Source organism: Rhincodon typus, chromosome 1 (genome assembly GCF_021869965.1).
Source record: "Rhincodon typus isolate 14 chromosome 1, sRhiTyp1.1, whole genome shotgun sequence".
NCBI lineage: Eukaryota > Metazoa > Chordata > Chondrichthyes > Orectolobiformes > Rhincodontidae > Rhincodon > Rhincodon typus.
The window spans coordinates 4835178-4858216 of NC_063332.1; the positions used below are offsets into that span (position 1 = coordinate 4835178).

Sequence of the window (23039 nt, forward strand, 5' to 3'; positions counted from 1 at the left end):
TGTGTGTGTGTGACTGTGTGTGTGTATGTGTGAGTGTGTGTCTGTATGAGTGTGTGTGTGACTCTGTGTGTGTGTGTGTGTGTGAGTGAGTGTGTGTGTGAGTGTGTGTGTGTGTGTGTGACTGTGTGTGTGTGTGTGTGTGAGTGTGTGTGTGTGAGAATGTGTGTGTGTGAGATTGTGTGTGTGTGTGTGAGTGTGTGTGTGTGTGTGTGTGTGAGTGTGTGTGTGAGTGTGTGAGTGTGAGTTAAGGCCAGGTCAGGCTGACTGTCACTGCGCGTGCTCACACAGGGAGAATGATCATCCAGGTGATTGTAGGCAGTGGGGTCCGACACTGGAGCTAAGTCTCAGTGAGACTCAGCACCTTTAGGGGAGGAGTAGGAGGAGGACACCGCTGTGAGGAGCTGGGGATATCTGAATAAACCACTGAAAGCGTCTTCCATGTTGCCCTTTGACACCAACATCACTTACATGTGACAACACCATTATGTATTGATTTATTTTTGGGCGATCAGTGGGAATTCCAGATATAACTCATTCAACAAGTGCAGTGAGAAACAAGAAGCTCACTCCCTGAAAATGAGGCACACGACTTCCCAACACATTCCCTTGTGGATCTGCAGTCATTGGGACACCTCCACCTCAACAAAAACATATTCAACTTCTGAGGAGGTAAAACCATTTCAATCATTCAGGCCTTTCTCCTCACAACAAGTTGAAGAGTCACCGTTATAAAAAAGGAACGTCCAATAAATAAAAAAAATTTATTCTTTCAGATAACATTTTAATATAATATATATTTATATATATATATATATATACACATACACACAGGGCATGGTTCAATGTCACTGGAAAAGTGTTACCCTTTTCCAACTACATCCTGAAGTGCATTTTCTTCTGAGATTCAGTTTCCACAAAGTCTTGTACAGGGTCTTTGATGATTGTCGATGTCTTGTTGTCATTCTCCAAACTTGTTTTTGAAGGTTTCCCAAGCTCCTTGCACTGAGTCAGAAATGTCTGTGCTTTCGTTCATTACCTTTCGATGTCTCTTGCTCTTCGCCTTCCCCTTCCGCACCACCCTCCCCATTTTCCCACTCCCACCTCCCTAGCCCCTGTTCTCCCTCACTAGTCCTCAGAGGTGACATCAATGTCCTCAGGGCTGGATTGTTTAGTTGCCAGTCTCCAGCGGTTCACGTGATGTGAGCCTTTCTTTTTCTGCTGGGACTCAGGTCCTTCCTCTTCCAGCTTCTGACGCTTATATTTTGTTCTCCTGTTCTGGAACCACACCTTTACCTGCCAGGGAAGAGATACCACAGGTTCAGGCTTCAGGTGTAATATTTAACTTGTGGAAGAAGAGACAAGGAATTTGGCTTGGCCTGCAAGTGCCAAGTAACATTCACGCCACACAAGTGCCGGGTTATGACCATCACCAATAAGAGAGAATCTAACCATCACCCATTGACATTCAATGGTGAATACCCCATTATCAACATCCTGGGAGTTTACCATCACCAGAAACTGACTAGACTCACCACATAAACACAGTGGCTACAAGAGCAGGTCAGAATCTAGGAATACTGCGGTGAGTAACTCCCCTCCTGACTCCCCAAATCCTGTCCACCATCTACAAGGCACAAGTCAGGAGTGTGATGGAATACTCCCCACTTGCCTGGATGAGTGCAGCCCCAACAACACTCAAGAAGCTTGACACCATCCAGGACAAAGCAGCCGCTTGATTGGCATCACATCCACAAGCATCCACTCCCTCCACCACGGATGCTCAGTAGCAGCAGTGTGTACTATCTACAAGATGCACTGCAGAAATTCACCAAAGATCCTCAGACAGCACCTTCCGAACCCAAGACCACTTCCATCTAGAAGGACATGGGCAGCAGATACAACAGATATTGCTGTTCCTTCCGTGTCACTGGGCCAAAATGACATCCTAACAGCATCATGCGTGTCTTTACACCAGTTTGACTGCAGTGGTTCAGGAAAGCATCTCACTACCACCTTGGCCAATGTACATGGAGATGGGCAGCACAGGCTGGCCCAGACAGCAACACCCACAATTGCGCCATCATCAGGAGAGCCGATGGTGTATTGATTCTGTTACTAAATCCAATGACCTGGTTAACAACCCAGTGTGCATGTTCAAATCCCACCAGGGGCTGTCTGAGAATTTGGAGCCTGTTTTTCTTTTAAAAAAGACAAGCATTAAAAGTTTAGTAAAAGTGACCATGAAGTTGTCAGATTGTGGTAAAACATAACTAGTTCACTGATATTCTTTAGGCAAGAAAACTTATTGTTCTTACTTGGTCTGGGCCACATATGACTCAGATTTTATAGGCCCCATCTTGGAAGGTGTAATTCATATCAGAATAAGAAAATGCGTTTGTCCTTCCCCATCTCTGTAAACACCCCCAGCATTTTTATCTTTATTCAGTCATGGAATGAGGGCATCACTGATTTGGCAGCATTCCAGACAACAGGTAACAGTTAACCACATTGCTGTGCGTCTGCAGTCACATGTAGCCCAGACCAGGTAAGGATGGCAGTTTCCTTCCCTAAAGGGCATTAGTGAACCAGATGGGTTTTTCCGACAATCGATTCATGGTCGTCATTGGACTCTTAATTCCAGACCTTTTTTTTTATTGAATTCACATTCCACCATCTGCCACTGCAGCAGTCAAACCCAGCTCCCCAGAACTCCCCACCGCAATGCACCACCCTGCTCCCTGGCCAACATCTCTGTCTCCGGCTTGCTACAGCGTTCCAGTGAAGCCCAACACAAGCTGGAGGAACAACACCTCATTTTCTGCTTGGGGACCCTGCAGCCCTCCGGACTCATTATTGAGATCACTAATTTTAGGGCCTAAACTCTCCCATGTCCCAGCCCCCCACCCCACATACCAGGCCCTGTTACCACGTAGCCTGCCACTACACACCCCCTGTTGTTAGTCACTAACAGTCCCCATTAATAACTACTCACCCTCCCAGCCTGATCGTTAGCAACTCCTTTGTCTGTCCAACTGTCTTTCTCTCTCTTTGGCCTCTATCCTATCGTTTACTCCCTACCACACCCACCACCCTATTTTCTGCATATAAACTGACGTTTTCCCAGCCACTGTCAGTTCTGAGGAAGGGTCACCGGACCCGAAACGTTAACTCTGTTTTCTCCTTCACAGATGCTGCCAGACCTGCTGAGCTTTTCCAGCGACTTTGTTTTTTTCCCCAGAACATTATCTGGATTAACAGTCCAGCAATAGTCTTAGCTCCCCTAAGCTCTACAAACCACTGAGATGTCTCCAGGCTTTTGAGTATGTCCTTCAGTTCTCACTCTCTCCTTAGCAGAATTAGAAAGAGAATTACTTAAGGCCTGGACACTTGAATACACAACCATCAGGCGTTGTGTCATTGAGATTAAAAATGTGCAAGAGGTAAGAATTGGAGGAGACAGAGATCGTGGAGTGTTGTGTTGCTGAAGGAAGTATGTGGGAGGGCTAGAGTGTGAATGGATGAATTGGAAAGCAAGAATGATCATTTTTAAATGAAGCCATTGCCAGACTGGAAGTCAATGTGGGCCAGGAAGCATCAGGAGGGTGAGAAACAACTGGGTCTTGTAATGGTTTAGGACTGGGACAGGAGAGTGCCAGATGGCCTCATGTTTATTTAGGGTGGGAAGTAGGAGGCTGTCCAAGATAGCGTGGGAATAGTCATTCTAGCAGAGGCTCATGGGGAGGGGACTGTCGCTGAGTTGGAGTTAGGTGGTTTGGTCATGGAAATGTCATGCATTTAGGAGTTCAACCCAGAGAACTGGCAGGCTGTGATTGGTAGGATCCCACATGATCCATACTTGGCCCCAGTTGTTCACAAACACATCACTGATTAGGAGGTGGGGACCAAATACAAAGTCTCTAAATTTGCAGATGACACAAAGCTAAGTGAGAACGTGTGTTGTGAGGAAGATGTAAAGTGGCTTCAGTAAAGTTGAGAAAGATTCAATGAAGTACAGGCAAATTAAATATATTGTGGACAAATGTGAGGTTATCCTCTTTGGTAGGAGAAGCAGATGAGCAGATTATTTCTTAAATGGTGAGAGGATGTGAAGTTAAGATGTACATGTCCTTGTCAATAAAGCACTGAAGACAACCTGCAATCTATTAGGAAGGCTAGTGGAATGTTGGCCTTTATCAGAGGAGGATTTGAGTACAAGAGTAGTGAAGTCTTGCTACAATTGTATAGGAGCGCAGCTAGATCAGTCCTGGATTACCAATTTTACTCCTTATCTCAAGAAAGATACTATTACCAGAGACAGAGAATGCTATTAAGATTCACCAGAAACAAAAATTGTAAGTGCTGGAGAAACTGAGCAGGTGTGGCAGTATCTGTGGAGGGACAAACTAGAGTTAAGGTTTTGAGTCCAGTGACCCTCCATCAGAACCAGTTCTGACAAAGGACAATTTGTCTAGAAATGTTAACTCTGCTTTCTTCCCACAGATGCTATCAGACTTGCTGAGTTTCTCCAGCACTTTTTCCTTTTGATTCAGACTTCCAGCATCCACAGCTCTTTGAACTTATTGATGATTTACCAGACTTACCCCAGAATGGCAAGATTGTTCTATAAAGAGATTGGGCAAATCTGAGCCTGTATTCTCTACAATTACAGAGAATGTGGTGATCAGATTGAAATACACAAAATACTTAGAGGGACAGACAGATTAGATCCAGGTAAGATCATCTCCCTGGTTAAGGAGTCTAGAACCAGGGCACACTTGAAAAATGAGGGAGATACCGTTTATGACTGTGATGAGGAGATATTTTTCTTTTTCTTGGAAGATAGAGAGTTAGGATAAGGGGGACATTTTCAGCCATGCATCCTGTAACTAGTGGAGTGCCACAGGGATCAGCATTAGGGCTACAATTATTTACAATATATTTTAATGACTTGAATGAAGGTACAATAGCCAAGTTTTCAGAAGACACAAAAATAGGTGGGAAGGCAATTGGTGAGGATGGCACAAAGAATCTGCAGAAGGATGTAAACAGGTTCAGCGAGTGGGCAAGAACTTGGCAGATGGAATATAGTACATGGAAATTTGGCAGAAAGAATAGAGGCACTGAATATTATTTAAATGAAGAAAGCTATGGGACAGCGCATTTGGATGTCCTTGTGCATGCATCGCAGAAAGCTAGCTTCCATGTTCCGCAGATAGAAAGGGTGACAAATAGGGAATTCTTGCTAAACTCTACAAGGCACTCGTCAGACCACTTCTGGTGTACTCTGAGCAGCTTTGGGCCCATTTTCCAAGGAAAGGCACACTGGCATTGGAGGCAATCCAGAGAAGGTTCACTAGGTTGATACCAGGTATGGAGGAACCGTCATATGAGGAGAGGTTGAGTAGGTTGGACCTGCACTGATTGGAGTTTAGAAGAATGAAGTGATCTGATTGAAATATACTAAATTTTTAGGGGATTTGACAGTGTAGACTCTTGTAGGAGAGTCTAGGACCAGAGAGCATCATATAACAGCACAGGAATGGGTCCTTCAGCCTACGATGTTGTGCTAAACATGACGCCAAGCGAAACTAATCCCTTCTGCCTGCCCTTGGTCCATATCCCCCCATTCCTTCTGTATTCAAGTGCTTTCCTAAAAGTCACTTAAACACCCCTATCGTATCTGTCTCCACCACCACCCCTGGCAGCACATTCCACACTCCTACCACTCTCTGTGTAAACAAACGTGCCCCTCACATCGCCTTTGAACTTTCCCCCTCTAACCTTAAATGCATGTCCCTTCTTTTAGACATTTCAACTCTGGGAAAAAGATTCTATCAACCCTATCTATGCATCTCATAGTTTTATATTCATACTTTATATTAAAATGATTCATTTTCTGAAGAAGGATCCAGACCCGAAACGTTAGCTTTCCTGCTCCTCTGATGCTGCCTGGCCTGCTGTGTTCATCCAGCTCTGCACCTTGTTATCTCACAGTCTCCAGCATCTGCAGTTCCTGCTATCTCAACATGACATCCTGACTCTTGTACTCAATTCCCCAACCAATAAAGGCAAGCATGCCATATGCCTTCTTTACCACCCTATCTACTTGTGTGGCTACTTTCAGAGTGCTACGGACTTGAACCCCAAGATCCTTCTGTACATCACTGTTGTTCATAATCCTGCCATTAACTGTATATTTTTCCTGAACATTTTATCTCCCAAAATGCAACACCTCACACTTACCCAGATTAAACTCTATCTGCCATTTCTCTGCCCATGTCTGCATCTTATCTATATCCTGCTGTATCCTTTGACAACCTTCTACACTATTCACATCTCCACCGATCTTTGTATTGTCTGCAAACTAACCCACCAAGGTACATTTTCATCCAAGTCACTTATACATATCACTAACAACAGAGGTCCCACTACGGATCCCTGCTGAATACCACTAGTCGTAGACCTCACGCCTAAAAAACTCTATTCCACCAATATCCTCTGCCTTCTATGAGCAAGCCAATTCTGAATCCATGCGGCCAAGTCACCGTGGATCCCACGCATCTTAATCTTCTGGATGAGCCTACCATGAGATACCTTGTCGAAAGCATTACTAAAATCCATGTAAACATCCACTGCTCTGCCCTCATCGATCACCTTCGTCACGTCCGTGAAAAATTCAATCAAGTTAGTAAGACATGACCTTCCCTGCACAGAGCCAGGCTGACTGTCCCTAATTAGGCCATGCCTTTCCAAATGTGCATAAATCCCATCATTAGGAATTCTCTCCAATAGCTTCCCAATGACCATGTGAGACTCACTGGTCTATAGATTCCTGGATTATCCCTATTACCCTCTTGAACAGAGGATCAACATTAGCTACTTGCCAGTCCTCTGGGACCTCTCCAGTGCCTAGGGAGGATACAAAGACGATGGTCAAGGCTCCAGCAATCTCCTCTCTTGCCTCTCTCCATAAGTTGGGGTAGATACCATTGGGCCCTGGGGACTTATCCACCTTAATGCTCTTCAAGAAACTCAACACCACTTCTTTCTTGATCACAGAATGCCTGAGCATATTCGCATGCTCCGCATAAATCTCACTATCCTCCATGTCCTTCTCCTGGGTGAATACCGACGCAAAGTACTCATTTAGCATCTCATCCACATCCTCTGCATCCATGCACACAAGTTCCCTCCTTTATCCTTGAGTGGTCCTATCTTCTCCCTAGTTATCCTCTTGTTTTTGATGTATCTGTAGAATACCTTGGGATTCTCTTTAACCCTACTTTCCAAGTTCATTTCATGGCCCCTTCTTGATCTCCTAATTCCCTGCTTGAGTTCTTTCCTGAATTACTTATATTCCTCATGGGCCCTGTCCGATTTTAGCTTCCTAAACCTTACATATGCTTTTTTCCCCTTTTGACTAAATTCACAACCTCCTCGTTATCCAAGGGTCCCTTACCTTGCCATCCTTGTCATTCTTCCTTATTGGAATATGCTGGTCTTGAACTCTTCCCAACAGGTCTTTAAGCAGTTCCCGCATCACCTCAGAATAAGGGGTTACACATTTAAGACAGAAATGAGAATGAATTTCTTCTCTCAGAGAGGAGTGAATCTGTGGAATTCTTCACTGTAGAGGTCTGCTGCTGCTGGGTCATTGAGTACATTCAAGGCTGAGATCGATTTTTAAGGGAATCAAATGTTATGGGGAAAAGAAGGAAAGTGGCTCTTTAATTAGCCGAATGGACACCATGGTCAGCATGGACCAGTTCGGGCCAAAGTGCCTGTTTCCATGGTGTATTACTCTATGACTCTCAGATCATCAGACCAACCGTGATACTATTGAATAACAGAGCAGACTCAGTGAGCTGAATAACCCATTTCTGCTCCTCTGTCTTATTCTCGCTGGTTAGGTAAAGGTGATTGGCCAAAGCTAATGGCTTTTATACCTGCTTGGAGGAGATTTCTGTTCCTCCAGTATTGAATGGCAGACAGATCAGAGACACTGCAGAAGTTGAGAGGCGGTGCTGAGAACGAGCTGGGAGTGCATGTTTCAGAGATAGTAGGAACTGCAGATGCTGGAGAATCTGAGATAACAAGGTGTAGAGCTGGATGAACACAGCAGGCCAAGCAGCATCAGAGGAGCAGGAAAGCTTGTTGTCGTTTCACCTGATGCAGTTATTTCCAGCGATATCACTGGGGGGCAGCATGTTGATGAGCGAGCAGGAGTTCTGTCTTTACATGGCAGAGGGGGATGAGAATGGGACTCGGGAAAGTAAGCTAGGTAGACATTCACCGCTACAGAAAGAGAACAGCAGATGGAACCCTTTAAACCAGCGACCAGGGAAATGCCTCTGATCAAAGAGCAAGAAGAAACCAGACAGTACTGACACATCCTGGTGATTGATCGTAAAGACTAACCACACTGACAAGAAAGGAGAGGATAACAAGACAGAGTATAAACAGGTTAGGAAACAAGACAAATTGTAGATAAAGAGAGAGACTGTACGATTAAATTCTCAAGGAATCTAAAATAAATTATTAAGTATCCTATTGGGACATCAATGACAAATGTAATATTTCCTACAAATGGATGAATAATGGCAGAAATCCTAAATTCTTTGTTTGCATCAACATATACCATAATAATATAAAATAGAAGGATCAAAACGGATGTTAAAATATTTGAGGCAGAAAGGGGTGGAGTTAATAATTGCTGAACTAATGAAACTTTAATGGGGTAAGACATCTGGTCCAGTGGGAGTATGTTTGGGAATGTACAATGGGAAGAGATAGGGATACAATATTACACCAGATTGAAATCATTGATTAGAGAAGGGTATCAGCTGACTGACGGATTGTTCATGCATTTAAAACAAGGAGATGACAGTGTGAGGTGCTGCATCAAGGAAGGTGTGGGCCTCATTTAGTTACAATGTACACAGTGACCTGGATGAGGGGACCAAATCATCCTAATTGTGTTTAAAACTTTAATTTGTGCAAACCTGCAGGTTTAAAATTCTGTCACTGAGATCTTTGAGCAGGATTTTTTTTCCAAAGGGTGCATGGAAAGAGCAGCCTAATTAAGGCTGAACCTGAATCCTCATTAAAGACTGTGATATAATTAAAGAAATTAGCGTAGTCAGAGAGCCTCCTAATTCTAAGGGCTGGATCTGATCTGAGCTGGCTGGTCAGAGTCATGTAAAAGGAAAGGAATAAACAGAGAGAAGGTTCTGAGTAGTCTGCCAGGTTTAAAAATAGATAAATCTCCAGGGCTGGATGAAATGTATACCAGTTTTTTTGTTTAAATATTCATTTATAGGATGTGGACATTATTTTCCAGGCCAGTGTTTATTGCCCACCCCTAATTGACCAGAATGTAGTTGAGAGTCAACCACATTGTTATGTGGTCTGGAGTCACATGTAGGCCAGACTAGGTAAGTTTCCTTCCTTAAAGAACATTAGTGAGCCAAATGTTTTTTTTTGCCCCTGACAATTGGCAAAGTTTCCATGGTTATCAATAGACTCTTAATTCCAGATTTTTATTGAATTCAAATTCTACCATAGTGGGATTTGAGCCCAGGTCCCCAGAACATTACCTATGTCTCTAGGTCACTAGTCCAGTGACAATCTCCCCAGACACCTCACTGTTGAGCGAGGCAATGGAGGAAATAGCAAGGGAGCTTGGAAGAATGTTTAGTTCCTCTACGGCTACAGGAGAGGTGCTGGAGGACTGGATGACAGCCAATAAGGTACTGTTATGCAGGAAGGGAGTAAGGGATAAACAAGAAACTACAGGTCAGTCAGTCTAACCTCAGTGGTGGGGAAACTATTGGAAGCAATTCTGAGAAACAAAATTAATCTGCATTTGGAGAAGCAGAGATTATTAAAAGAGAATCAGCATGGTTTTGTTGAGGGCAGGTCATATCTGACAAACTTAATTGATTGAATTTTTCAAAGAGGTGACCAGGTGTGTAGGTGGGGGCAATGTTTTTGATGTAGTCTACTTGGATTTCAGCAAGGCTTTTGATACGGTCCCAGATGGAAGATTGATAGTGAAGGTGGGAGCCCATGGGATCCAAGAAAATTTGGCAGAGTGGCAGGAAGCAGAGGATGATGGTTGAGGTGTCTTTTTCTGACTGGAAGTCTGTCCAGTGGGGTTCCACTGGAGTCAGTATCGGTGCCCTTGCTGTTTGCGGTTTATATAAATGTTTTGGACTTGAATGTAGGAGGGTTGATCAGTACTTTTGCAGATGATACAAAAATTGGCAAGGTAGTAAATGGTGAGGAGGATAGCCTTAGATTACAGGAGGACAGGCTGATCAGAGGGACTGATCAGAGACAAATGGAATTCAATCTGGGTAAACGTGAGGTGACACATTTGGTTAGGACAAACAAGGCAATGGAATACAGAAGGACCCTGGGAAGCAGCAAGGATCAATGAGATCTTGGAGTGTGTGTACACCAGGCTCTTAATGTATCAGGACAAGTGGATAAAGTGGTTAAGAGGACACATGGTTTACTTACCTACATTAGCTGAGGCACAGAGTTTAAGAGCAGGAATGTTACACTGAAACTGGATAAATGCTGGTAAGGCCACAGTGAGAGTATTGTGTGCAGTTATGGAATCCACATTATAGGAGGGATGTGACTGCACTGGAGAGGGTGCAGAGGGAGATTTACCAGGATGTTCCCTGGGCTGGAGAGTTTCAGTTATAAAGAGAGATTGGACAGAGTGAGATTGTTTTCCTGAGAACAAAGGAGACTGAGAGGGGACATGGGTGAAATGAATAAAGTTATGAGGGGGGAAAAGACAGGATAGATAAGAAGAAGTAATGATCAGATTTGAGGCAAGGGACAGGAGATTTAGAGGGGATACAAGGAAGGATGTGCTGGCATTGGAAGGGGGCCAGAGGAGGTTTACAAGAAAAATCCCGGGGCTGAAGGACTTGTCGTTGTGAGGAGCAGTTGAGGGCTCTGGGTCTATACTCTGTGAAGTTTAGAAGGAAAAGCTCCATTGAAACTGATTGAAACTTACAGGATACTGAGAGGTCTGAATAGAGTGAATGTGGAGGTGTTTCCACTAGTAGAAGAGACTAGCAGCCGTAAGCACAGTCTCAGAGTGAAGGGCTGGCCCTTTAGAACTGAGATGAGGAGGAATTTCTTCAGCCAGAGGTGAATCTGTGGAACTCATTGCTGCAGAGGGCTGTGGAGGCCAAGTCTTTGAGTGTATTTAAGGTAGGGATAGATAGGCTCTTGATTAGTAAGGGAATCAAGGGTTACAGGAAGAAGGCGAAAGGGGTTGAGAAACATATTAGCCATGATTGAACAGGGGAGCAGACTCCATGCGCCAGATGGCCTAATTCTGCTCCTATGCCCTATGGTCTTATGAATGTGAGGAAAAATCTTCACCTGAGGGTGGTGGGACTCTGGAACTGACTGCTTGTAAGACTATAAGACCATAAGACATAGGAGCAGAAATTAGGCCATTCGGCCCATTGAGTCTGCTCCGCCATTCAATCATGGCTGATAAGTTCCTCAACCTCATTCTCCTGCTTTAAACATAGAACATAGAACAGTACAGCACAGTACAGGCCCTTTGGCCCACGATGTTGTGCCGACCTATTATCCGACTAAGGTCAATGTATCCTGCATACCCTACATTTTACTATCCTCCATGTGCCTATACAAGGGTCGCTTAAAAGTCTCTAAATTATCTGACTCCACTACCACTGCTGGCAGCGCATTCCACACACACCCCACTCTCTGTGTGAAGAACCTACCTCTGACATCTCCCCTATACCTTCCTCCAATCACCTTAAAATTATGCCACCTCATAATAGTCATTTCCGCCCTGGGAGAATGTCTCTGACTATCCACTCTATTTATGCCTCTCATCATCTTGTACACCTCTATCAAGTCACCTCTCACCCTTCTTCGCTCCAATGAAAAACGCCCTAGCTCCCTCAACCTTTCCTCATAAGACCTGCCCTCCAGTCCAGGCAGCATCCTGGTGAATCTCCTCTGCACCTTCTCTAAAGCTTCCACATCTTTCCTATAATGAGGTGACTAGAAATGAACACAATATTCCAAGTGTGGTCAAACCAGAGTTTTTTAGAGCTGCAGCATAACCTCACGGCTCTTAAACTCAATTCCCCTGCCAATGAAAGTCAACACACCATAACCCTTTCTTTCTCCCCATAACCCTTGATCCTCTTGATAATCAAGAACCTATCTATCTCAGTCTTATATGTACTCAATGACCTGGCCTCCACAGCCTTCTGTGGCAGTGAATTCCATAGATTCACCACTCTCTGGCTGAAGAAGTTTCTCCTTATCTCTGTTGTAAAACGCCTTCCCTTTACTCTAAGGCTGTGCCCTCGGGTCCCAGTCTCTCCTACCGATGGAAGCATCTTCCCAACACCCACTCTGTCCAGGCCATTCAGTATTCTGTAAGTTTCAATTAGATCCCCCCTCATCCTTCTCAACTCCAATGAGTATAGTTCCAGAATCCTCAAACGTTCCTCATATGTTAAGCTTTTCATTCCTGGGACCATTCTTGTGAACCTCCTCTGAACCCGCTCCCGGGCCAGTACATCCTTCCTGAGATATGGGGCCCAAAACTGCACATAATACTCCAAATGTGGTCTGCCCAGAGCCTTATAAAGCCTCAGTAGTATATCCCTGCCTTTATATTCAAGTCCTCTCAAAATAAATGCCAACATTGCATTTGCCTTCCTGACTACTGACTCAACCTGCAAGTTTACCTTGAGAGAATACTAGACTAGAACTCCCAAGTCTCTTTGCACTTCAGACTTCTGAATTTTCTCCCCATTTAGAAAACAGTCCATGTTTTTATTCTTCTTACCAAAGTGCATGACCTCACACTTTCCCACATTGTACTCCATCTGTCACTTCTTTGCCCACTCTCCTAACCTGTCCAAATCCTTCTCACCTCCTCCCCACCTCCTCAATACTACCTGTCCCTCCACCTGTCTTTGCATCGTCTGCAAACGTAGCCAGAATGCCCACAGTTCCTTCATCGAGATCATTAACGTACAAAGTGAAAAGTTGTGGTCCCAGCACTGACCCTTGTGGAACACCACTTGTCACTGGCTGCCATCCTGAGAAAGACCCTTTTATTCCCACTCTCTGCTTTCAGCCAATCTTCTATCCATGTTAGCACCTTACCTCTAATACCATGGGCCCATAATAAATAGAGGCATGGAGTATAAAAGCAAGGAAGTGATCCTACATCTCTTACAAACCATTGGTCAGAGCACACTTGGAGTATTATGTGCAGTTCTGTTCAAGGCAAGATGTGAAACCCTAGTGAGACTGCAAAGGAGATTAACTAGAATAATATTAGGAAGGAGGGACACGGTGTTTACTAACATATTTAACAAGGATATTAAAGTATTTAACCCTAACCCTGACCCTAACCCTTTCACATGGAAGGCTGGTCCAGAAGATTAGGTCACAAAAGGTCCAAGGAAGGTTGTCAAAGGATATAGCAGGACATAAAGATCAGGATAAAGTTGGAAAGTTGGGCGGAGAAATGGCAGATGGAGTTTAATCTGGGCAAATGTGAGCTGATGCATTTTGGTAGATCAAATAGAACAGGAAAGTATACAGGAACGACCCTCAGGAGCATTGATATACAGAGGGATAGAGCATAGAACAGTACAGCACAGGAATGGGCCCTTTGGTGTACCATGCTGTGTCATACATGACGCCAAATGAAACAAATCCCTTCTGCCTGCCCATGATCAAAAACCCTCTATTCTTTGCATATTTTCACCTGCTCGTCTAAAAGTCCCTTAAACTCCCCTTCCATATCTGCCTCTACCACCACCCCTGGCAGCACATGCCAGGCTCCTATCACTCTCTTGGGGTGGAAGTCCATAGTTTGCTGAAACTGGTAACACAGGTGGATAAGGTGGTAAAGGAGAGGTACGGTGTGCTTGCCTTCATCCTTTAGGGCATTGAGTTTAAAATTTGGCAAGTCATGTTGCAGCTGTATCCAGCTTTCGTGAGCCCACATTTGGAGGATTGCGTGCAGTTCTCGTCCCCACACTATAGGAAGGATATGGAGGTTTTGGAGAGGGTGCAGTAGAGGTTTACCAGGATGCTACCAGGATTGGAGTGCATTAGCTATAAGGGGTTGGACAAACTTGAATTGTTTTTGCTACATTGTGGGAGGTTGAGGGGCGACCTGACAGAAATATATAAAATTATGGGAGGCATGGATAAGGTGGATACCTGGAGTCTTTTTCCCAGGTTGCAAATGTTAAATACTAGGGGTTTAAGGTGAGAGGGGCAAAGTTTAAACTTGATGTGTGAGGCAAGTGTTTTTATTTTACACAGAATTGAATTAGCTTTATTGTCACATGTACTCAAATGAGTACAATGAAAAGTTTACAAGTCGCCACTTACAGCACCACCTTAGGTACAATCTTTGCAATCCTGTTAATCACCCTTTCACTGCTGACTGACCTTTTGAAAATATACATTCCCCTGAATATTTAATTCCCAGCTTTGTATTCTTTGTAAACCTGTGTAATGACTGTAAAATCATACAATTAATCTGTATTTGTTCCATTAATTCACTGACTTTTTTCCAAATACTGTATGTATTCAAATAAAAAGCATTGAATATTGCCTTTTTATCATTTTATTCCCCTTTAATCCAAATTAATTCCGTCTCTTGCTGGCCCACTCTGGGTATTGTTATCTGAAGAGCTGCCCTGTAATTCTGCCATACCCTCTTTTTTTGTAAACTTATATTAGGCGTCTCCCAAACCTTTCCCCTCTCATTAGTGTCCTGATGAATCATAAGACCCATAAGGTAACTTAGGTACCTAGGGGAGGCAATGGCCTAGTGGTATTATCACTGGACTGTTAATCCAGAGACTGAGATGACTCTGGGGACCCAAGTTCAAATCCTGCCATGGTAGATGATGGAATTGGAATTAAATAAATATCAGGAATTAAAGAACTGATGACGACTGTGAATCCATTGCCGATTGTTGGAAAAACCCATCTGGTTCACTAATGCCCTTTCGGGAAAGAAACTGCCATCCTTACCTGGTCTGGCCTACATGTGACTCCAGACCACAGTAATGTGGTTGACTCTTAACTGCCCTTTGGGCGATTAGGGATGGGCAATAAATGCTGCCTCGCCAACAACACCTTCATCCCATGAATGAATAAAGAGGTAAATAAAAGACAAGGTACCTGGGTACAGATTCTTCAGTACAAGTTCTCCAGGGAAAGAAAAATAAAGAAATAGAGGGTGTTAGGTGACTGAAATGCACTGCCAGGGGAGGTCATAGAAGCAGATACAATTAGCAGCATTTAAGAGACACATGACAGACAAGGAATAAAGGGATACAGACCATGTGCAGGCAGATGGAATTAATTTAGAATGGCACCATGGTTGGCACAGACATTGTAGACCAAAGGGCCTGTTTCTGTGCTGTACTGTCCTGTGTTCTATGTACTATGTTCAGTTCAGCCTTGGACTGAGAGCTGGGTAAGAAAGTGTGTGAAGCTTCAATGTGTGTAGAGCTGCAGTTATAAAATTCCGTCATCATGAGCTTTGAGCAGATTTATTTTCATTGCTATACACAGTGAGTGTGAATGAGATTTCAGCTGGGTCAGACAAAACTGAGTGAGTCAATTGGAAATTTCATTCATGAGGGTTTTCGGCGCAAAGGTGGGCAGAGGTGCTTTAACTGGGGTTTACTGCAAGAGGTACACTTTCTCAAGCAAAAGTTAAGTGAGAGAGGATAATAGGTGTGGATAAAAAACCGACTGCGGTGAAGTGATATCACTAACCACTGTGTGACGTGTACACAGGGAAAGAAGCTAATTGCTGAGTAGGACTGGTGAATATTTCCAGTTGTTAAAGTTAAAATAAGCTCTTCAGTTTGTCTTTAGATCTCCAGTGTTTTTCTTTCCTCTTTTTTTCTTAAAAGCAACTGCTTAAGTATAAGATTAATACTGGTGATTGTCTTATTTTTAAAAAGCCATTAAAGTAAAGTGTAAAGAATGAGGAACCTAGATTAATTAATTTATAATTTTAATTCAATTCAATAGTGATGGCAGGATGGGTGATGTGTTGCTGTTGCAGTATGTAGGAGCTGCTGGACATCTCAGTGATCCAGAGTGAACACATCTGTAGTAAATGTTTGCAGCTTGGGAACTTTGGATCTGAGTGGAGGAGCTGGTCTCAAACATTGCACCACATCAGGGAAGGGGCAAGTTACCTGGGCACTGCTCCAGAGGGTGATCACATCCCTCAGATTAGGGAATTCAAACCTGGTTTGTGATCATGGATGGGAGGGTATGATTGCAGGTGAGGCAGAATGCTGTTAAAATTGAGGAGTTATGGGGTTCTTGCAAGCTGTACAGATGAGAGTGGGGACTGTAGAGATGATGAGCAAACTGACCACAGCATCTTGTTATTCGAGTGGGAAAAGGAAATCAGAATGTAGTGGCTGAAGGGGACTTTATAATTAGGAGAATAGATACTGTTCTCTGCAGCCGAAAGCAGGAATCCCAAAGGCCGAGTGGCCTCCCCAGAGTCAAGGTTAAGGACATCTCCTCAGGGCTGCAGAACTTGGAGAGGGAGGGGACAGATCCAGTTCTTTCATTCACATTGGCACCAACAACATTGATAGGATGAGAAAGGAGGTTCTGCTGAAAGACTTTGAACAGTTAGGAACTAAATTACAATGCAGAACCTTCAGGGTAGTAATTTTGGGATTTCTCCCTGAGCCACAGGCAAACTGGCACGAGATAAATAAAGTCACAGAGTTAAATGTGCGGCTCAAGGATTAATGTGGGTGGAGTGGGTTTTAGTTAATGGAGCAGTGGCACCAATACTGGGGTAGCAGGGAGCTATTCTGATGGAATGGACATCACTTGGACTGAGTTGGGACCAGTATCCTGATGAATCATATGACCCATAAGAAATAGGAGCAGGAGTAGGCCATTTGGCCCATCAAGCCTGCTGCACTATTCAATAGGATCATGGCTGATCCAACATTCCTCACGTTCCCTTTCCTGCCCTCTCTCCATTGCACTGGATTCCCTGGGTGATCAATAATCTATCTCTCCAGTCTTAATTTGGTGTCCCTTTTATTCTGAGACCGTGGCCTCTGATCTTGGACTCTCCCATGAGGGGAAACATCCTCTCAGCATATACCCTGTCAATGGATAAATACAAGTTGAATAAAGAGAGCTGTGGAGAGGGTTTCAAACTAATCAGAGGGGAAAGGTTTAGGAGACGCCTAATATAGGTTTACAAAGAAAGAGGGTATGGCAGAATTACAGGGCAGCTCTTCAGATAACAATACCCAGAGTGGGCCAGCAAGAGACGGAATTAATTTGGATGAAAGGGGGATAAAATGATAAAAAGGCAATATTCATGGCTTTTTATTTGAATACATACAGTATTTGGAAAAAAGTCAGTGAATTAATGGAACAAATACAGATTAATTGTATGATTTTACAGTCATTACACAGGTTTACAAAGAATACAAAGCTGGGAATTAAATATTCAGGAGAATGTACATTTTCAAAAGGTCAGTCAGCAGTGAAAGGGTGATTAACGGGATTGCAAACTTTTACTGCAGCTTCTGTTAGTACTGGTGTCGGTGTCGGGGTCAGTGTCGGGGCTGGTGTCGGTGTCGGTGTCAGTGTCGGGGCTGGTGTCGGTGTTGGGGCTGGTGTTGGTATGCCCCATTAATTTTGAATTCCCTCACCCGAGGAAAAAGATCTTTGCAATTCACCTTATCTATACCCCTCATGATTTTATAAACCTACATAAGGTCACCCCTCAACTTCCTATGTTCCAGTCAATAAAGGTGCCAGCCTATCCAGCGTGTCCACCCTGTCCTCACAGCTCAAACACTCCATTCCAGGTAAATCTTTTCTGAGCCGTCCCAATTTAATAATATTCTTCATCTAGCAAGGCAACCAATTAAAGAACTATGTACCCGAACCCCTAGGTCTCTGTTCAACAACACTACCCAGGGCCCTACCATTTACTGTATACATCCTGCCCTTGTTCGTTTTACCAAAATACAATACCTTGCACTTATCCAAACTAAACTCCATCTGCCACTCCTCAGCCCATTGGCCCAATTGATCAAGATCCCTTTATAATCTTTGATAACATTCTTCACTATCCACTATACCATTCACAAACTTACTAACCATGCCTCCTAAATTCTCACCCAAATCGGTTGTATGAATGATAAACAACACCGATCCCTGCAGGTCACTGCTGGTCACAGGCTTCCAGTCCTAAAAAACAACAATTAGTCTCCTACCATTAAGCCAATTTTGTTTTTAATTGGCAAACTCCTCCTGAATCTCAGGTGATCTAACTTTACTAAACAGTCTACCATGCGGAAGCTTGTCAAAGGCTTCACATCTACCATTCTGCCCTCATCAATCTTTTTGGTTATGTTCTCAAAAACTCAATCAAGTTTGTGAGACATAATTTCCCATAGACAAAGCCATGCTGATTATCCCTAATCAGTCCTTACCTCTCCAAATGCATCCAAATCCTAACTCTCAAAATCCCCTCCAACAATTTGCCCACCACTGATGTCAGACTCACTGGTTTATAGTTCCCAGGCTTCTCCTTACAGACTTTCCTAAATAAAGGCACAACATTAGCCACCCTCCAGTCCTCCGGCACCTCACCGCTATATTGGAGAGACAAAACATAGACTGGGTGTCCACTTTGTGGAACATCTCGGTTCTGTCCATAAAAATGACCCCGAGCTTCCAGCTGCCTGCCACTTCAACACACCACTGTGTTCCTCGGGTAACGTTTCAGTGTCGGGCTTGCTGCAGTAATCCAGCAAAGCTCAACGCAAAGCTGCCGGAACAGCACCTCATCGTCTGTCTAGGTACCTTACAGTCTTCAGGACTCAACTCTGAGTTTAACAATTTCAGAAGAATGAAAACCCTGCTCCTCATTCGTTACCCATACTCACACCCCCAGATCCTGTTTTGTAACACTGCTCCCAACACAGCCAACCCATTTTCAACCATTCGTAGAGTCTTAGAGTCATACAGCATGGAAATAGACCATTTAGTCCAACCAGACCATGCCGACAATAATCCCAAACTAAACTAGTCCCAGCTGCCTCCACTTGGCCCATTATCCCCTCCAAACATTTTCTAGTCATGTACTTATCTAAATGTCTTTTAGATGTTGTAACTGTACCTGCATCCACCACTTCCCCTGGAAGTTCATTCCACACATGAACCACTCTCTGTGTAAAACATTAACACATTCACATTTCCTGTTAGCATCCTACTCACTATTTATCCACCTCTTAGCTCATCATCAGCAATCTCATTGTTTCCCTCTCCTTTTTTCTTTCTCTGTCTCTCTCTCCCTCTCTTGGAATTGTCTCCATTTATTCTTCATCCCCCCCAACCCCACATCCCTACCCATCATCAGCATAAATACCACCCTTTCTCAGCTGCTTTCAGTCCTGATGAAGGAGGCCTGGACCCAAAACATCAATTCCGTTTCTCTCTCTTCTGCATAGTGTTTAAAATTTGGCGTTCCATCTTGGACTGAAACAGACACAAGAGGATTTGGGTGTGGTATTAGCAAGTAACAGAGTCATAGAGTCAAAGTCATAGAGTCATACAGCATGGACACAGACCCTTCAGTCCAACTCATCCATGCTAACCAGACATCCCAGTCTGAGCTAGTTCCATTTGCCAACATTTGGGCCAAATCCCTCTAAAGCCTTCCTATTCATGTACCTATTTAGATGCCTTTTAAATGTTGTAATTGTACCAGTCTCCACCACTTGCTCTGGCAACTCGTTTCAGACATGCCCCACCCTCCCTGTGAACAGCCTACCCCTCAGGTCCTTTTTAAATCTTTCCCCTCTCACCTTAAACCTATGCCCTCTAGTTTTGGACTCCCCTACTCTAGGAAAAAGACCTTGGCTATTCACCCTATCCCTGCCCCTCATGATCTCATAAAACTCTGTATGATCACCCTTCAGTCTCCGATGCTCCGGGGAAAATAGCCCCAGCCTATTCAGCTTCTCCCCATAACTCAAACCCTCCAGTCCTGGCAACATCCTTGTGAATCTTTTCTGCACCCTCTCAAGTTTAACAACATCTTTCCTACAGAAGGGCGACCAGAATTAGACACAATACTCGAAAAGTGGCCTCACCAATGTCCTGTACAGCCGCAACATAACATCCCAACTCCGTACATACACTGAATGTTATGACCAATGAAGGCCAGCATGCCAAACGCCTTCTTCATCACCCTTTCTACTTGCAACTCCACTTTCAAGAATGATGCATCGCATCCCAAGGTCTCTTTGTTCGAGAGGTGAAGAAAAACACCAGGTTCTGTAATGCACTTAAAACATGCCTTTGGAAAAGGTGATGGATTTCCTCCAGGGAAAAGGAACTCTTAAAACCCAATTTGATCGACTTGGTGGGTAAACTGGAGGTAACATTGACTGGCATTTCTATGAAGGTAGAGATAATTGAGGTACTATCACAGCACTTGGGTTTAGAGGAAATACAACAGTGTCCAAATACGCTGGGTAATAAAACATTGGAATCAGGTGAAATTCAGTGCAGTCAAAACAGCTTGAGTATGAAAAAAGTGACAAGGAAAGAGCAAAAAAAGATAAGGAAAGGGAAATGGAATTAAAAAGGATAAAAATGAATAAACTAAAATTATAACTGCAAGCTATTACTTTAAGAGGTTGGAATTAGAATAGGAGATATCAGATAATGAGGTAGGTCTCAGTGAGGATGATCCAAGTCATGACTTAAAGTCCAGAAAGGAAATGTTAAGTTTGCACAGGCCCTAACATAACTTGAGGCAAAGGATATGGAAGTATTTTTCATGTCATTTGAGCAATGGTTAGGCCTGTGACCAGCAGTGTGCCACAAGGATCAGTGCTGGGTCCACTGCTTTTCATCATTTATTTAAAAGATTTGGATGTGAACATAGGAGATATGGTTAGTAATTTTGTAGATGACACCAAAACTGGAGGTGTAGTGGGCAGCAAAGAAGGTTACCTCAGAGTAAGGGGAGGCGATCGTCAAGTGGTATTATTGCTGGACTGTTAATCGAGAGATAATATTCTGGGGACCAGGGTTCAAATCCCACCACGGCAGATGCTGGAATTTGAATTCAATAAATGTCTGGAATTAAGAATTTAATGATAACCATGAATCCATTGCTCATTGTCGGAAAAACCCATCTGGTTCACTAATGTCCTTCAAGGAAGGAAACTGCCATCCTTACCTTGTCTGGCCTACATGTGACTCCAGACCCACAGCAATTTGGTTGACTCTTAAGTGCCCTCTGGGCAATTAGGGATGGGCAAACAATACAGCCTGGTCAGCGATGCCCTCATCCCGTGAATGAATAAAAAAAAACAGGGCCTTGATCAGATGGGCCAATGGGCTGAGGAGTGGCAGATGGAGTTCAATTTAGATAAATGTGAGGTGTTGCATTTTGGAAAGGCAAATCTGGGCAGGACTTATACACTTAATGGAAATATCCTAGGCAGTCTTGCTGAACAAAGAGACCTTGGAGTGCAGGTTCATAGTTCCTTAAAAGTGGAGTTGCAAAGGTAGATAGAATAGTGAAGAAGGTGTTTGGTATGCTAGCCTTTATTGGTAAGTACACAGGACTTAATAGCCTACATCATGAGGTGTTGAAGAAGATAGCTATAGAGATAGCCGATGCACTGGTGGTCACCTTCCAAAAGTTCCATAGATTTTGGAATGATTCCTGCAGATTGGAATGGAGCACATGTCACCCCATTATTTAAGAAGGGAACCAAGAGAGAAAATGGGGAACTACAGACCTGTCAGCCTTACATCAGAAGTAGGGAAAATTCTTGAATTTATTATGAAAGATGGGATAAATGGACACATGGACCATAATGTTCTGATTGTGCATAGTCAGCGTAGATTTACAAATGGAAAATTATGCTTGACAAACTTGTTTAAGTTTTTCGACATTATGACCAAATTGAGAAAGGAGAGCCAATGGATGTAGGTAGTGCAACAAAGCAGTGTACAAAGTCCCATTTTTTCAGAGACTTTTTCATTTCCAAACAAAATATTTGTAGTCCTTACAATTTCAACGTAACCCACATTGGAATGTTCTAGCATATCCGCACAACACAATAATCACAGGTACATCTGTGTAAATGTACAGTAATCTCTTGGAATATCTGCATAACACAGGAATGTTGTTGGATATAAACACAATAATATCCTGAGATATCTAGATATCACACAGTAATCTCAATTACTAATCTACTGTATCTGTATAATCCTCAACAATGTCCTGTGATATCTACATAATCCACAGTAACATACTGGAATATAATAGCATAGGAACACAGGAGTAGGCCATTCAGCCTGTTGAACCTGCCCTGCCATTTGATACAATGTGTCTGATCAAACACTTAATTTCTTTTATTCACCCTGAATCACACAAATATTGTGGTACAGAAGGAGGTAATTTAGCCATCATGCTGCACTGGTTCTAGTATCTAGCTTGACTCTATTACCTAGTGCCAATCTCCTGCCTTTTCCTCATATCCCTGCAACCCATTACTATCCAAAAAACCCATCTTATGTCCTCTCAGGTGCCTCAATCACATTTCCAGGCAGTGCCTTCCATACCTGAACTACTCGCTGTGTGAAAACGCTTGTTCTCACATCACCTTTGATTGTTTGAAAATCGCTTTAAATCTATGCCCTCTCATTCTTGTTTCTTTTACAAGTGGAAACAGCTTCTCCCTATCTACTCTGTCCAGCATAATGTAGTGATTAGGACCAAGGCCACTTGGATCTCATTGACTGAGAGTCTTGATTGGGTTGTTAACCTGGGCCAATCAGGGAGCTCTGGCTGCCAGATATAAACGAAGCTGGCTGGCCACAGCCAGTGTAAGAAAAGGAAAGAAATGAAATGGGGGATTCAGAAAGTTTCTTCAGTCTTGGGACTG

At 43.5% G+C, this 23039-nt stretch overlaps 1 protein-coding gene across 1 annotated transcript in view; it reads right to left on the reverse strand.

Moving 5' to 3' along the window:
• Positions 1 to 824: 824 nt before the first annotated feature.
• The window catches only part of emx1 (empty spiracles homeobox 1), a 52113-nt gene continuing 29898 nt past the window's right edge, over positions 825 to 23039 (reverse strand). Inside the window, exon 3 of the mRNA XM_048601561.1 lies at positions 825 to 1293. Coding sequence (XP_048457518.1) covers positions 1126 to 1293 — 168 coding nt within the window. The 3' untranslated portion in view covers positions 825 to 1125. The remainder of the gene's footprint in view (positions 1294 to 23039) is intronic.